Source organism: Rhagoletis pomonella, unplaced genomic scaffold, assembly GCF_013731165.1.
Source record: "Rhagoletis pomonella isolate Grant_MI unplaced genomic scaffold, Rhpom_1.0 Rhpom_scaffold_00002, whole genome shotgun sequence".
In the NCBI taxonomy this organism is placed as follows: domain Eukaryota; kingdom Metazoa; phylum Arthropoda; class Insecta; order Diptera; family Tephritidae; genus Rhagoletis; species Rhagoletis pomonella.
The window spans coordinates 112701698-112717837 of record NW_023458556.1 but is presented as its reverse complement, the minus strand read 5'-3'; the positions used below and the strand labels follow the sequence as shown (position 1 = coordinate 112717837).

The 16140-nt window shown below is 32.9% G+C and overlaps 1 protein-coding gene across 1 annotated transcript in view; it reads left to right on the top strand.

Annotated features, from left to right (window-relative positions):
- Window positions 1-359: 359 nt before the first annotated feature.
- Window positions 360-16140, top strand: part of LOC118734336 (lipid storage droplets surface-binding protein 2) — a 34825-nt gene continuing 19044 nt past the window's right edge. Inside the window, exon 1 of the mRNA XM_036464057.1 lies at window positions 360-955. Coding sequence (XP_036319950.1) covers window positions 772-955 — 184 coding nt within the window. The 5' untranslated portion in view covers window positions 360-771. The remainder of the gene's footprint in view (window positions 956-16140) is intronic.

The following is a 16140-nucleotide window of genomic DNA, read 5'->3' as shown; positions in this document are numbered from 1 at the left end:
ATATGTATATATGTGTAAAGAGACAAACATGTGTGTAAGTTTGTACAGTTATATGAATTATTATACGTGGCTAATTTGTTTTTGTGTTGTACTAGCAGGTTTTAGTTTTCCTAAATGTTGTGTTAGTTACATTTTTAATAATCTTGACATAAAGAAGATATTAAAAACTTCAATAAAATTTTGGTAGGTTTTGGTTGATTTTAGTAAGAAGTTTTAGTAGGAAAAAAAATTTGTCCGTGGCAACTCTGTTAGCGGCTGAGTCAACTGACTTGTCTGGTTGTTCAAGTGGACAATAAAGAGAAAATATGTGGGTACATATGGATGCCAACAGGCGATTGGGGAGCTATCGTAAAGAGAGCCAGCTTAGATAAGCGATAAACCAGCAGAAAAATTACATCGCTATGCGTGTGTGCCGATCGTGTTAGCAACAGCGAGCAAATGAGTATAACTCTGAGTAAAAAGTTGGGACAAGCGACGAGCGATTGCGCTGGAAGCAAATATTCGGACTGTGCTTTTCATATAATACTCGAGTACAGAGCTGGGGGCTAGTCAGAAGCGTGTCACATTCGTACGTAAGAGTATATAGCGGAAAAAAAAGAATTTTTAAAATTTTCCATATTTTAATTCCACAAAAGACTGTGAATTTGTGCAATTTTTAAACAAGTGAAATAGAACTAGAATATTTTCTTTCGTAAATTGTGCCGAATAAATATTAAACGCAAGTGCAAGTAATAATAAAAACTTTGAGAAAAAATCTAAATAAAACCGAAAATGGCTACAAGTGCAGACCAGAGCAAAACTCTCGTGGCTCCCGCAAATGGCACCGTTGCCATCGAACAAGGCAAAGATGTACAGAACCTGCTGCCACATCTGGAATCGCTAGAGCGTATTATTAAATTGCCGGTTGTAGGTGCGGCCTGGGACAAAAGTCAGGATGTCTACCAAAACGTCAAAGGTATGTATGCGAGCCGGTGGAGAAGTGTAGTTACATGTATGTACATATTTATGTATACATATTTTGTCTGTGCATTGTATTGACTGGAAGTGAGATCAGTTATGCATTTTGGAATTTTAGAGTAGCAAAAAATGATACCGCTAGAAGTAATTCCTGTTAGGATTTGCGGTATCCGCTAGTGTTTTTTTTTTTATATAATTCTGTCCAATCATGTACCGATGTACATGTGTATGTATGTATATATGTCCAACCTGAATATATACATATATGTATGTATGTACGAGTACATATTATATTTAATCGCAACACAAATATTCTTCTCTACTACTTGATGACTTCAGTAATATTTTTTTTTTTGTGTAAGAGGTAATTTATTAGTGGAGGCTCATTGTTAGCATATGCATGAACATTAGACTGTGTCAAATAAAAATAATGTTTTTCTGACGATCACAAAAAAAAAATGGTAAAATTTTAGTTCTCTATCTTAATTTTTCGGTTAACGCTTGAAAAAAAAAAGAATTTTCAATGAAAAAAATTGTTCCCGCTGCCTTTTTACAAAAAATTAAATATTACAAAAAACCATTGTTGCCCCTACAGTATTTTTTTTTCCATACAAAAATGTATTTCGACGATTTTTTTATATGGAAAAAAATAAGAAAAAAAATACCACACAGCAAAAACTTACTACTGCCATACCTAAACAAAAGCGTTGGGCGGAACGGTTTCTGACGTCTAGCGTTAGCGCCGAAGTGCCATACCTAAACAAAAGCGTCAACGCTACGTCAAATGCAGAAATAACACCAACAATAAGCATAGATTTGTTTGTGTGTAACACAAAAATGACAGTTTCGCCGTTTTCTGCAGCCAACTTTAATACCTAACGCCCTGTCAAAATCGGAATTTCCAACCGCTCAGCGTTGACGCCGCGTTGTTTCGGTATGCTTCATACAAATTGTATGGGCATGAGAATTTTTTGACAGCCAAACAACGCTGACGCTTTTGTTTAGGTATGGCAGTTACTTTTTTGTATCGATGGAGTAACGTATTACAATACGCCTCAATACACAATTTTTTCACTTTCTAGTTATCCCCTGCATTACAGGTAATACAGTGGGAAAGCATTTTTACAATTTCTCGCTTACCTCCAATGACATACCAAGGTTAAAGTAATGTGTTCTTTAAACTAGAAGGTATGTGGTGAATTTCGAACAGTGCTACACAATTCCGGCGAACGGCGAACTCACCACAGCGAAATTTCCGCTTTCAAAATTAGAACGCCCGTCGGCATATGAAATTGAACACAGCCAAAGCGAAATGCGAAGTTCGCTCGGCGGCGTTTCGTAAATAATTCCCCCTTGCCTTATATGTATATTTGTTATCATTTCATCATTTCTAAATATGGTTTCGTTTTTCAAAATATGGTCACCTAACTTATAAGTGCGACGAAACGGTATCAGCTGTTTTCGCTACCGCTCTAATTCTGTTAAAGTAGGCGAAATAGCAGGGCGAACGGTGAACGACGGCATCGCCCAATTCGGCGAACTTCGCCGTTCGCCGGGTATTGTGTTTCAAGCATTACAGTACACATTACTTTAATCTGGGCATGTCATTGGACGAGAAATTGAAAAATTTTGTTTTGCGGTGTATTGTAATGTGTTACTCCATCGATACAAAAAGTAAGCGCTTACCAAAGAATCAAAGTTTTTGCGGGGCATCAAACAAAATAAAGGCCAACGTCTAAAGGTCTGATTATGCATACTTCGCATAACTTCGCACAACCATTTGTACCAATGCAATAAAAATGTTACTTAAGAAAATGTGAAGCAAAATCTAAACTCAACAGTTCTCTAAGTTTTTAAAAGTTCTGCTAATTTCTAGGTAATGGAATACATACAAAATACATACAAAGTACATACGAAATTACAGTTTGAAGTTTATGCGAAGTTGTGCGAAGTATGCATAATCAGACCATAAGTCCTAGCAATTTCAAGCCTTTTACTAAAATTTAAAGGACTACAAAGTTTTTGTTGTTTTTATGTGTTATATTTAATTATTTATAAAAAAGAAGTGAAAAAGGATTATTTTCATTGAAAATCCTTATTTTTGTGAGTGCCAACTGAAAAATTAAGATAGAGGGCTGAAATTTTGGCAAATTTTTTTTGCGACCGACTACGAAATTTTCATACATATGGGGCCGAAAGAAAAAAATTAGACGTTTTATTTGACGCAGTCTAATGTACAATTCGTATGCATAGATATACCTACATGTGTATGTCTGTTTGCAAGTGCGACTTTCCAACCTTCTGATTCCATCACATTTTGCTGAGTTTTTTGCACATTTCGTACATTTCTCATCCAAATGCGAATCTTAACGTCAGCAGGCACTCTCTTTCGCATGGCTTTTATGGTCAGATCGTCATTGGCTTTCGCTACGATGAGAACTGCAAATAGCCTGAAAGCGCCAGAGCAGTACGCTAGCGTCATCTACTTGAAAATTTATTCAAATAATACATATATGGTGAATATGCTTAATACACACTCGCTGAAGTAAAACAAACACATGGGCATACATATATATGTATGTATGTACATTAGGCATATGACTTTTTTAAATTAAATATCCATATGAAAATTCCATAGAAAAGCATATACATACATACATATCGTTAATTAAATTCACAAATGCCCTAACAACAAATTTGTAATTTTACAGAAGTAAAAAACATTAGACTCGTAAGGAGAATATTAAAGGCAGATAGGGCTTTTTAAAAAGGGGCATGTAAGACTTGAAAATTTTTATTGAAAGTGTATTTTAATATATTCTACCAAAGTCTGAGAAAACCGCAGTTAAGAAAAAATATTGGTTTGGGGTTTGTGAATTAAGGTAACGATATGTACTTACATACATATATGAAAAATTCCAAGTCACTTGAATAAAAAAAATTAAAAATAATACATATTTTAGAATTTTGATTGCAGTCATATGTATATAATTCGATTGCCATGGAATTTTTATATACTATACATATGTATGCATGGATACGTGTTATTCCCAGTACAAATATATGTACATATATACTAGACATGGGCGTGCTAGTGATTTTGGCTCACGTTCACGCACGCTCATGTTGATAGCTTTGTAAATCACGCACACTCACGATCTGTTATATTTTTTTCTATCACGTTCACGCACGCTCACGCATGCTTACTCACGGACATTGTTACAAAAGCTTGGCCGAACGCCTAGCAAGGGATGAACGCACTATATTTTTTTAATGTTTTTAAGTTTTAATTGTTTCCTTATAAAAATATAGTAAATTCTTTACTACACCATATACATAAATCCAAGTTTCAGATTTTGTACAACATTAAAAAAAAAATCACTCAACTTTCGTAAAAATTTCGAGCTTTTTAATTAGAAATATTTTGAGTATGCAGATTTTAAGCCCATTCAATTGCAAGTTGAAACTAGCAAAGACTTACCATTGATGTTTGGGATTTTTTTTTAAGGCGTTGTTCATTTTCTCCATATAAAAAAAAAATCGTCGAACATATCGCACGTTTAATAATACAGAATTATTTCAAAATTTCAATTTTGTGGGAAAACGCAAAGAAAGTTTCATCAATTCATACAGTTGGTATACCAAAAAATACAGATGGAAATACATATATCTTCGCCATTTCTGGGAAGTTTAGTCATCGGTTAGGCTGAACATATTCTCCTTTTCAAGCTTTTTAATTGTATGATGAAATTTTCAAAAACGTAAGTCTTGAATTACATCCCTATATTATTAAACGTGCGATATTTTGTATGGAAGAAAATTACTGACATCGTCAACAAAAAAAACTTTAAACTTGCACTTTATTATAATACTAAAATTGAATGGGCTACAAACCTGCATACTCAAAATATTTCTTAAAAATATAATTAAAAAGCTGGAAATATTTATAGTCGAGGTTTTCACCAAGCAGTCGTGTACCTCTTTCTTCTAGAATTCTGCCTGACGCAGCTGGTATGTTTAAAATTTGCCTTGAAAGGCTTCTAAGAAGTGGCAAATCTTAAGCTTTCTCTCAATATTTTAAAACATCCTCACAATTTTGGTTTCCTGTAGATATTTATTAAATAAATCTGTATTTCCGCATTAATGTCTTAATTTTTGGTTGAAAATACGTATAGGTATGTGAAAATTACGAGACTGATAGGAAATCTAATTCACGCATGCTCACGTCAGCAAAAATTTCAGTCACGCACGAACACGAAAATAAAAACACTTTTCCATGTCCCGAAATCCCGGGATTACAGCTCCGGGATCCCGAGATTTTTACTGATTCATTTACAGAATGAAAGAGATATTGAAAACGAAAAACAGAATTCATTTGACGTGAAACACGAGAAATACAGAACACAAAAATTTGGATTCAAAGTGAACTTGAGCCATTTTCACTTGGAAGTGAATTTCAGGACTTGCCTGAATAACTGTACTTGTTCAAGTATTTTGTGCAAGAACTGTGTAATAACGAAAAATCTGGTAGCAATTGAAAACACAACAAGCTTTTACAGTGTGGCAGAGTTGTTCTTCATTTTACTTTGAGTAAATATTTTCGACAAGTAATATAGATATTTTATTCTCTTTTACTAAGTGGCATTATGCTCCCCTAAGACCGAATGTGGTGACAATGAATCTGTGATGTTTGAAAAAGGCGAACCTACTGTAAAATGCAAAAAAGTTGAAGTCAAAATCCCGAAAAATCTCGGGATCCCGAGATAAGAATTTTTACATCCCGAAATCCCGGGATTGTTAAAATGCTTCGGGATTGAATGCCCTACTCCTCACTAAGCACATAGGTATGTATTTCAGCAATCATAAGAAGTTTGGTTTGTACCATATAAACCATATGTAAACATAAATAACCATATAAAGGCATCCGCGAAATAAATTTTAAAAGAACTCAACATTTTAGAGCTCTTACCTTCATTTTTAAAGCTAAGGCTATTTCGATTATTCAAAAAAGACACAAGTGATGTACAATTACTCGTACACCATGCATCATATTTTGTGAAAATTTCTTGAGTAGTTTCCGGGTTAGAATATAATATGCATTTCTTTTTTCTGCATTTTGGGAGTAATTAGGTTTTTAGTTAGGGAAGTCTAAATACATATATATATAAATGGCATACACATACAATGACCTTATTATTTTAAGAGGCCCTAAGTGAAACTTTTTTAACGTGTTTTTAGTACCGTCGTTTGATTTCAAATTGACCTCTTATACACTGAGCGAAAGTACAATAGCTTTTTCTACCAAGTTATTGTTTGGTTTTTTTCGTGGTAAGTATACCGATTGTAAAAAATTTAATTCAGGTTGAACATTTGAAAACCAATGCATTGTTGATATTAACCAAAAATCACGTTGATTCCTTTTCAAGTTTGAATTTGGTAATGTTAATCAATTTTTGGTTAATTTTTTTTCTCAGTGTACGAAAATTTTTAGTCATATCTCAAAAGAACAGTATTTGTTAATACATTGAGAACAGTTTGAAAGCATTTCTCGCTTCTCTTGAAAAATTTTAAAACTATGGCTCATTTAGGGACACGAATTTAGATACGATACGATACCATATCGATACTTTTGGCATTCGATACCGATTTTTTTCTACTCGATAGTTTTAAAACGATATTTTTTGGAATCGAGCACCAGAACCCTAGTATCGTATCGAATGTCATAAACTCACATTACAACACTGAGGGAAAAAAAATTTAGAATTAAAAAAAAACGTGCTAAATTGAAAAAAATACGCATATGAAAGAGCACCAACCCAACTCGTTTTAAATTTGAGTATATACGTTATAAAATATGTGGTTGTGAAGTGCACAGATACTTTTTCGTAATTAAGAAGAGAAAAAATTAATTTTATGTTCCGTCTGATGGGAATTGAACCCGGACCCTCTTGGCCGCAACTAATTGTATCAAGCGTCTTTGCACACTCAGCTACAGCCATACATGTAAAGGTGTTTTCAAATGTTGAGTTTGAATCAACATCACAGCGCGAGATTAGTGCATTACTGTTCTTTACGAATAATGCGTACTAACGGACCAACAATATTTTTGAAATACAACCCCAAACTATTATTGACCGACCACTGTGATTCACAGTTTGCCTTACATGATGCGCTTAGGCTTAATTTGGGTATTTGATCCAATACCATGCCCGGCCATCTGATTTAAAGCGATTAATTTAGTCTTGTCAGACCAACTAACCTTCAATTAAATCTTATAAATGTGTTTCTTTATTGCATTCTGTAAGGGCTAACATATCCCAATAGGCAACGGTCCGGTTTTCGTGCGATCCGGCAAAAGGCTACCACTCTCGCACATGTATTTTGATCAAAATGGTTTTTTCTTCTTTTATTATGCCTTTGCGTTCAATTTGACAATTCTTCGCCTCGTTGTCTACTGATTTGCATTCAATTTTAATACCTTAAGCTCTTCTGTAATAGAGGCTGCAGCGCTACTTGCTGCTAAGTTCAGAAGATATCGGACCGTAATATTTTTTGGCAGACTTCCTTTGTCCTTAACAACATTTTAGGCTATATTTTTTCTCAGTCTTAACATTTTCACGTGGCGAGCTCCATAATTTTTTGCCACTTTTCCTACGGTCCCGTGTTCCGCAGTAAATCTATTATTTACATTTATGTTTCCTGATTAACCATATTATTTACTGGTAATCACTTCATGAATAAATTACAATACAGAAAAAAGCCATCTGACTTTCAACTAAGTAAAAGATAACTGTAAAATGCAAAACTGAGAGTGAGTACAAAACTGTAACATTGGCTTTAATTTACATTTTTGCCTGCTGGTTTAATTATTGTTGTTGGATTGACTTCAAATCTTTATGAGAGAGGGGTAGGGGTGTACCAGTAAGAATATACAACAAAAGTGTGAAAGTCGTTAGAAGTTGGAAAGATAGCGGTGGCTGAAATAAAAAGTGTTACGCCATGTTACAGTTTTGCTCGTCACTGTATACCTTCTTAATTACATATTAAAAAGCATCCGAGACGTGCAAAACGCCATCCGTGTAGTGAAAAATGCTTCATTTTAGTACGGGAGTATTTGAATTGAACATTTCCATTATATGTACGTATTGTATGTATAATGGAAAAATCGATTTGGTTAAGACTTTTCACTTGATTTAAATACGAACATTTTTAAACGGTAATTAATGTTTAAGTCAACACAAAGGTGGTGCCTACAGTTTTATGTCGACTCTGAACGGCGATTGTATTTTATGGGAAGCTGTTTTTCATTTTCAAGGGTTGCGCACTTCTAACCTGGGGTGTAGCGGCCTATATGCGAAACCTATATTCAGATAAATTTTTTGGATTTTGGTATCGATATTTGGAATATCGAGTCTTTTTATTCCGATATTAATGGGTACCCGATATTTTTAAAGCGATACTTTAAATGAGTACCATATCGATACTTTCGGTTCGATATCGTGTCCCTAGGCTCATTGCCGTTTGCAATGTTTTTTATTTTGTAAGCTTACAATCTCCTGCTTACTTACTCTTCTGAGGTAGTCCTCAACACTTCTTGACCGCCTTAATGCTTTATAAAAGCTACTAGCAAAACAACAGTAATCAGTAAACGCTGCTAAATTGAACCCAATTGAAGTCAATTACAGGCGGGCAAAATGCAAAAACAACTACATGCCTATCTTTCATTCGATCAGATGTACAAAAGTATATACATATATGTATAAGTAAATATGAATAATTTGAGGGAATTGAAATTTAATTCAAAGCAGCGTAAAATATACGCAAACGCACGTTTTTACTTTAGGTTTAATTTTTCATATTGGAGGAAGTGTCTTTAATTTTGCCACGTTTATTTCGAATTGAATTGCCAATATTAATTGTTGATTTTGCATATTTTGTTGCCTGGACGCTGTACATACATATGCATATAAATATATATGTACCTACCCAATAAAGATTGGGCTTGGTTAACAATTTGAAAACGATTGGAAAACGAATCTTTTTTTCGAGTCCCACCTTCGATAACAATTGTGAATAGGTTAGTATATTCGAGAACTAGGCCATTATCCAGCAAAGCGGAACCTTCGTTATGCAATGTATTTTCTCTTCGTTATGAATTCGAAATCCAGCCCATTATCGGTTTGAAATTTATATGAGAGAGAGTGATTGTCTTATACACTTAAGGCCGATCCCCATAGAACTTTCGCGTTGGCTTTGGCGTTGGCGTTAGTTTGACAGAACGCACGTTAAAAGTATGCTTGCTACAATGAACGCTTGGCAGCGAATGCTTTGAGCACTAGATTTACATACTAACGACAGATAAATTAATATTTAATATCAATAATTTCATGAAAAATGATATTTCTTACCTACATTTGATTAAGAATTAAAAATATTTCACATAATTTTATTTATTTGCAACAGATGATTGACAACGCGCGTAAAAAGATGAGAGATGCCCATCTTTTTGTGTGCGGCCTTTAGGTCTCTTTTTATGCGGATTTCAATTTATGCGGTTTTTCAAACCTTTTTTTCGCTGCAGCGATTTTGTTTTTTGAGAGTTGTTATTACTTTTTTCAGCGTGTAAGAGACAATACTTCTGATAAATAATTTGTCTTTGTATTCTTTGTCATTGTCATTGTATTCTTTGTATTGTGATATTTTTTTGTTTTTGAAACACAGATACAATTTTATTTATTTCATTTATGTTCAGTTTTACATGGAATAATAAGTGTTGAAATGAAGAAATAAATTGTTTTTTTCTTTTGCTTAATATTGCCTCACTGGATTTTTTTATGCGGTCTTTTAGAATTTTTTACATGGAGTATCTGAATTTGTGCGGTTTTTGAAAATGCTGGAACGCATCCCCTGTTTTTGTATGTAAGTAAAGAACTTTTTTATGCGGATTTTTTTTTATGTGGCTCCCTGAGGAACGCATGTACTGCATAAAAAAACACCTAAGTGTATTTCCCTTCGAGAATGAACTGGATTTCACTTTCTCTCTTGTTCCTACAGTTTTCATTTTTTTTTTTGAACCCATCTCGAGGATATTTCCAATATAGGAACAACGTTGTAAAACTAATGTTGGTTATGAGTTCGTTCTCAGTTCGATATGCATATTGGATATCGAAGGTAATTTTTGAACGTTTGCCACAGTGTTTATTGGGTACATACATTCGTATGTATGTATGTAGATAAGAGTGTACGAGTTTGTATAGCCATATGTACATAAATGTATGCATAGATACATATTTATGAATAGCAAATGAAAATATTGTTCAAGTAATTTACTTCGAAACCGGCAAAATCTGAATACAATTTTATTTCTGCTCTTCGTATCTACTCGCCATTTACTAATCTTGGCTTAAGCGCTTCTGACTACAAACTGGTCAAATAATTCATATGTAGTAATATCGCTGCATACCCGAAATTTTTCTAAAAATTCTATATAGAAAGTTTAAAGTTTTTGGGTGCAAATGTTAAAGTTTGTTGAGTTTTCATAATTTTGTACGAAGTTTGAAATGTGGATTTATGTGGCGCTGGTTAGGTAAAGTGCTAGACTTTTCTAAAAAAATCTAATCATTAAATAAACAAAAGAAAAAAAATAGCCAAAACTAGTTAAAATGTCACTTGACTTAATCAGCTGACCACAAGGGTATACAGCTATGGATAAATAGCGCACGTTTGCCTAAAATGCCGAAGCAATTGATAAGTAGTAATAAGTTAATATTTATTTCGAAAATATGGTCTTATATGTATCGTTAACTTTTTACACACGTCCCACAATATCGATTCGTTTTTTTTTTTTACGGTTGTATGTGCATGAGAAATTTTTGACAGCAAATGGCCGGCGTGGGTGAATATTAGGTTAGCCTGTAATTCAACCATTATACAAAATTTATATTATAATTCATGAATAGCTGTTAGTAGCTGAAAAACTGTACCTCCTCTAAACACTAAAATGTAATTAATCGATTGAAATATTCCTCTGCCTCGATGTATTTTGAAATTAAAGATGTATGCGAATTCAAAAATAATTGTTATTTTCGTAAAATCTTTAATAAGTAATAATGAAACTTTACTTTCATTCATTTCTGAGTGCTTTCCTACCATTACGAGTATGTGTGATAATGAAAAAACGTAATACTTTTTTTTGTTAAAAAAACAAAACATTTACCTATTGTAAAGAAAATTTATTACTTTAGAGATAAACCTAATTTATACTTAGAAAGTAAGGTGATTTCATAAAAAGAAGGTGGTTTCCAAAGTGAGGTGAAAAACTTCAATTGAAAAGATGGTGAAAGCATTGCTTTGAACCGCTGTTTTACTATTTTGTCAACCAAAACGAAAATTTTGGAAAAAATTTCGCTTACGTTAGGGCTCGATATTTGCAGAGACTTGAAATTCTTGTGACAAACAAAACTGAAAGCAATTCAATAGTTTCAATGCCCAAGTTTATAAAAACCAGTGCAGAAACATGTTTGTATACATATGTACATATGCATGTGTGTATAACGCACATGTAATCCGTGCAATTATAGTCACGTCGCTACGGTATTAAATAAGTCAACCAACCAGTCGTTTCTAACGAGTGATTAATGTTTGATCATACGATTTTTAGTAAACACAAAATTATACACTATAATAAAATGTGTACATAAGTATACATATTGTATAGGTACAAATATACTGTTTATACACCAAATCAGTACCCAGTTGTGTTTATAATTTGTTTAACAATATTTTTATATTTTTTTCCCATGTCTAATGAGAATAAAGCTGGTCCGTGCAAAGTCCGAAAGTTAAAATCTACGTACGCACGTATGTACAAATGTACACACAATCGACCGTACTACAGTAAAACCCGCTTAAGTACCTCACGAAAAATGTCAGCTTTTTGAGGTACAGTGAAACCCGCTTAAGTACCTAACCCGCTTAAGTAACCAACATCTTTGGGAAATGTGAATTTTCGAATGTAATTGGAACAAAGTACCTCCCCGCTTATTTACCCAACCCGCCTAAGTACCTAAATTTTTCGTACCCCATTTACCATTTTACTTATAATTTTCACCTTTTAAGTGCTCTCTTAAAATTCCTTAAAATATTTACATATTTTGAATCTCAGTGGCAGCGTTACACACCTTCAGCAAAAAAATTATAAAAAATCAACGCTAATTTTTAGCCACTTGAAACTTGCACATTATTAGACTAAAATTTAATTGGCTATAAAACTGTATACTCAAAAAACACATCTGAGAAAACAAATTTTAAAATCTTAAGCTTAGGTTTACATGGTATTTGTTGTTGTTAGGGAAGGAACTGTATTTTAATTGTAAGATCTTAAATAAATACGTATATTTACTTCATTAAATGTTGATGTTTTATTCAAGGATTTACATATTTATGTAAGTTAACAAAAAGATGTAACTACATCAATAATTATGTTCGCTTAAGTACCCGCATCGAGGTACTTAAGCGGGTTCTTTTAAGTACCCAACCCGCCTAAGTACCTCAAAAAGCTGACACTTTTCTTACTTAAGCGGGTTTTACTGTACTTAGGCGGGTTGGGTACTTAAAAGAACCCGCTTAAGTACCTCGATGCAGGTACTTAAGCGAACATAATTACTGATGTAGTTACATCTTCTTGTTAACTTAGGTACATAAATACTTGAATAAGAACATTTAATGAATTATACATAGTTTAAAATCAAAATCGTAGCATTATTTAAACACATAAACAAGTAAAGAAAAACTTTATTAAAAAAATATTTATTTCAATGGTATGTCATTTTTACAAGAATTAAATTGTTTAAAAAGTCAAAGTTGGACATATCATTTTGTACCAAGGTGCAGTTATATACTTTGAAATAAGGTCTTTCGATTGGTGTTTTTAGATATCTCCTTTAGTTTCCGAGATCATGACTAAAATTGTTTCGATAATTTAGTAAAAATTTAGTTAGTGATGCAGTCATATTAAACTAATCAATATCTTAAAAATGGCGTTCTCCATTTTAGGATATCTCCTTTAGTTTCCGAGATATTGAGTAAAAAGTGTCGTTAATTTAGTAGAAATTTTGATCACATTTTGTTGTATTTCATACAAAGTGGCTGCCAAATTGTTGACAAAGGACGCAAGGAAGGGCACTAGGCTCGCATGTTCGTTCCAGTCGGATGTGCTCAGTCCTGCTACGCATGTTAGGGTTTGCCACGTCTTGTTTAAAATGAATGTCCTTTTTTGACACTATTTATTTATATCTTAGATACAGAAACGACTTACAATTTAGCACTCATGAATCAAAATAACTGAGAAATTTGGCATGCCTTCTAGCTGCATTTTGTAGCTGGTCTTGCAATTGAGCAGAGCGCCTTTGAGGTTCGAACGGCCTAGGTACCAATCCGCGCCTACGCTTCTTGTGCACGGATTTCGAGGCCGCACTGCCTGGACGGCTGGAACGGCCTGGGTTCCAGTCCGTGCCTTCGCTTTACTTCGTGATTAATATGTTTAAGAGGCGGTCTGAAGTTTCCAGGCCGCACGCACTGACTTGGCGGTTGGAACGACCTTACTATGTATGTGTGCAGTTTTGTGTTTATTTAATTTTACCTTCTTGTTTGGCCTTTATAAAAACATTCGAATAGCCTTTTGCGTGCTTTGTACAGACACATATTTACAAATCAGCATGTGCTAATAAATGCGTGTTCCCAAATACTTACAATCACGTACAGAACGAACATACTATGTATGGATGACACATGAAAGAAAAAAAGTTTACCGTGTGTCAGTTTTATTTAAACCCTTATGTCCAGCCAAAATTTTGGGTGTAAAAAAATGTTTTTAGGCACCCGCTAAAAACCGCTAAATGGCGTTTTTCCCATAACTTTCTTATTTTATATCCGATTTTTAAAATTGTTATGTCGCTGAAAAGGTCTCGCTCAAGACTATAATTGGCCATTAACTAGTTATGGCCTTCAAAACCGTTTTAATTCATACCTTCACTAATTTTTTAATTACTATCCCTTGATTTTTATTTTTATATTATAAATCTAAAGCTCTCAAAAAACAATGACAACCTTGCTAAAAATTTATAATTATTCAATTATAGTCCTGAGCGAGGCCTTATCGGTGACATAAAAATTAACAAAATCGGATGGCTACTAAGAAAGTTATAGCAAAAACAATTTTTTACACCCAAAATTTTTTCTTGACATAAGTATTTAAATAAAACTGACACACGCTAAACTATTTTCGTGATACGCCTTAATGTACATACCGCGGTGGAAAAATAAGTAGGACTGTCCTTTTTAACAAATTTTGCCTATTTTTCTTTTGTTTTTTAATATTCATTATTTTTTTCTTAAAGTATATCTAATTATCTAACAAAAGCTATATAAATTCTAAACTATCTAAATTTTCAACTTTTTAATCAGATGTAGAATTTTTTTGAGTGTGTAGTTTTATAGCCCATTAAGTTCTAGTATAATAAAGAATAGGCCTTAAATTGCTAAAGCATCGCGTTGATTTTTGGTAATTTTTTCACGCATTTTCTTCCATACAAAGTAAGTTCGACTATTTTTTTGTATGCAAAAAATGCGTAATACCTATGTACATTCAGAAAAAAATATAAAAAATCAACGCGATTTTTCAATAACTTAAAACTTGAACTTTATTATATCAGAATTTAATGGGCTATAAAACTGCATACTCAAAATCCTGCAAAATCTGAGTTGAAAATTTAGATACAATTTTGCAGAATTTTTATAGTCTTTGCACAAAGTGTGAAATATGAATATATACGGTTTTTGTTAAATAATGAGCTATACTTTTATAAAAAATAAAAGTATTGAATAAAAAAGGGAAATAAGCAAAATATGTTAAAATGTCGCTTCCCTATTTATTTTTCCATTACTGTATATACTCGTATGTCTGAAAATGATGGTTTTTCATTTCGATTTTATACATTTATATTTATATACTCGTACATATGTACATATGCACATTATTCATTATGCTAATTTTGCCACATACAAAATGAACTTTGGACTGTTTTTTGCCACGATTCGCTTGCGATTAATATTCACCACAAAAACATGCATACATATGAAAACTCGTATACAAATACATACATACCTCTATTAGGATGGGTCATTTCCACAGGAGCCATGAGTTAAAAATAAAATTCAAGCAATGCCAGTTTTTAAAATACATAAGTAGACATGTGCGTTTTTCTAAAATTAAATATACCTGTGAGAGGATGAGGATTGTCGAAAAATTGTAATTGATTGGTAAAACAGGAAATTCTGAAAACAAACGTTTTATACAAGCGCAATAAACAGGTGAAGTAATAGAACAGCTTTCTCTCTTTATTTTCAGACATTCGGCTGGTTTATAGTCAAATTTTATAGGAAAATTTTCAAATAAGGCAGTGTCAAAATCTTTCTTCTCGCTCTAATTACTTCACCTGGTACAAATAATGCCACCATGCGTTTTATACTGAAAGAAATTAATACTAACATACAGTCGTCGAGTTTTAACATATTATTTTTTTGCATCTAGTTTTGGTTATTTTGTTATAAAAATTTAGTTAATTCTTTAACAAAACCCGTGTAAAACCAAGTTTCAAACTTTGAGATTCTTTAATTAGATTTCCTAGAAAGATTCTGAGTATACAGTTTTGTAGCGCATTGAATTCTAGTAGAATAAAGTACAAGCTTCAAATAGCTAAAAATTACGGTTGACTTTTTAGAATTTTTTGATTCCATTTGCTCCATATAACGAAAACACACAATTTATTTTTATATAGAAGAAAACCGCAACATCTTCGACAAAGCTATTATGTAAGTAGCTTATAAGGGTTTATCCTACATAAAAAGATGCCCCCTAAAAAAATTTCAGAATAAATTCGAAGAGTATAGCTGAAGCGATTTACGAAGATCAATTTATACAGAAGTCCGCTAAAAAAAACTTCCGGGGAAGTATGAACATTGCTGTTTATTTATTCATTCATATCTTTGGTCAAAAAAATAAAGATTTCATGCTTGGAAATTAGTTTCTTTGTGGAATATCATAATGTAAATGTAATTTTTTGCTACATTATTTTTTGAAATTTTTATGCCATATAAATCAACCTAACTTAATACAATATTGAT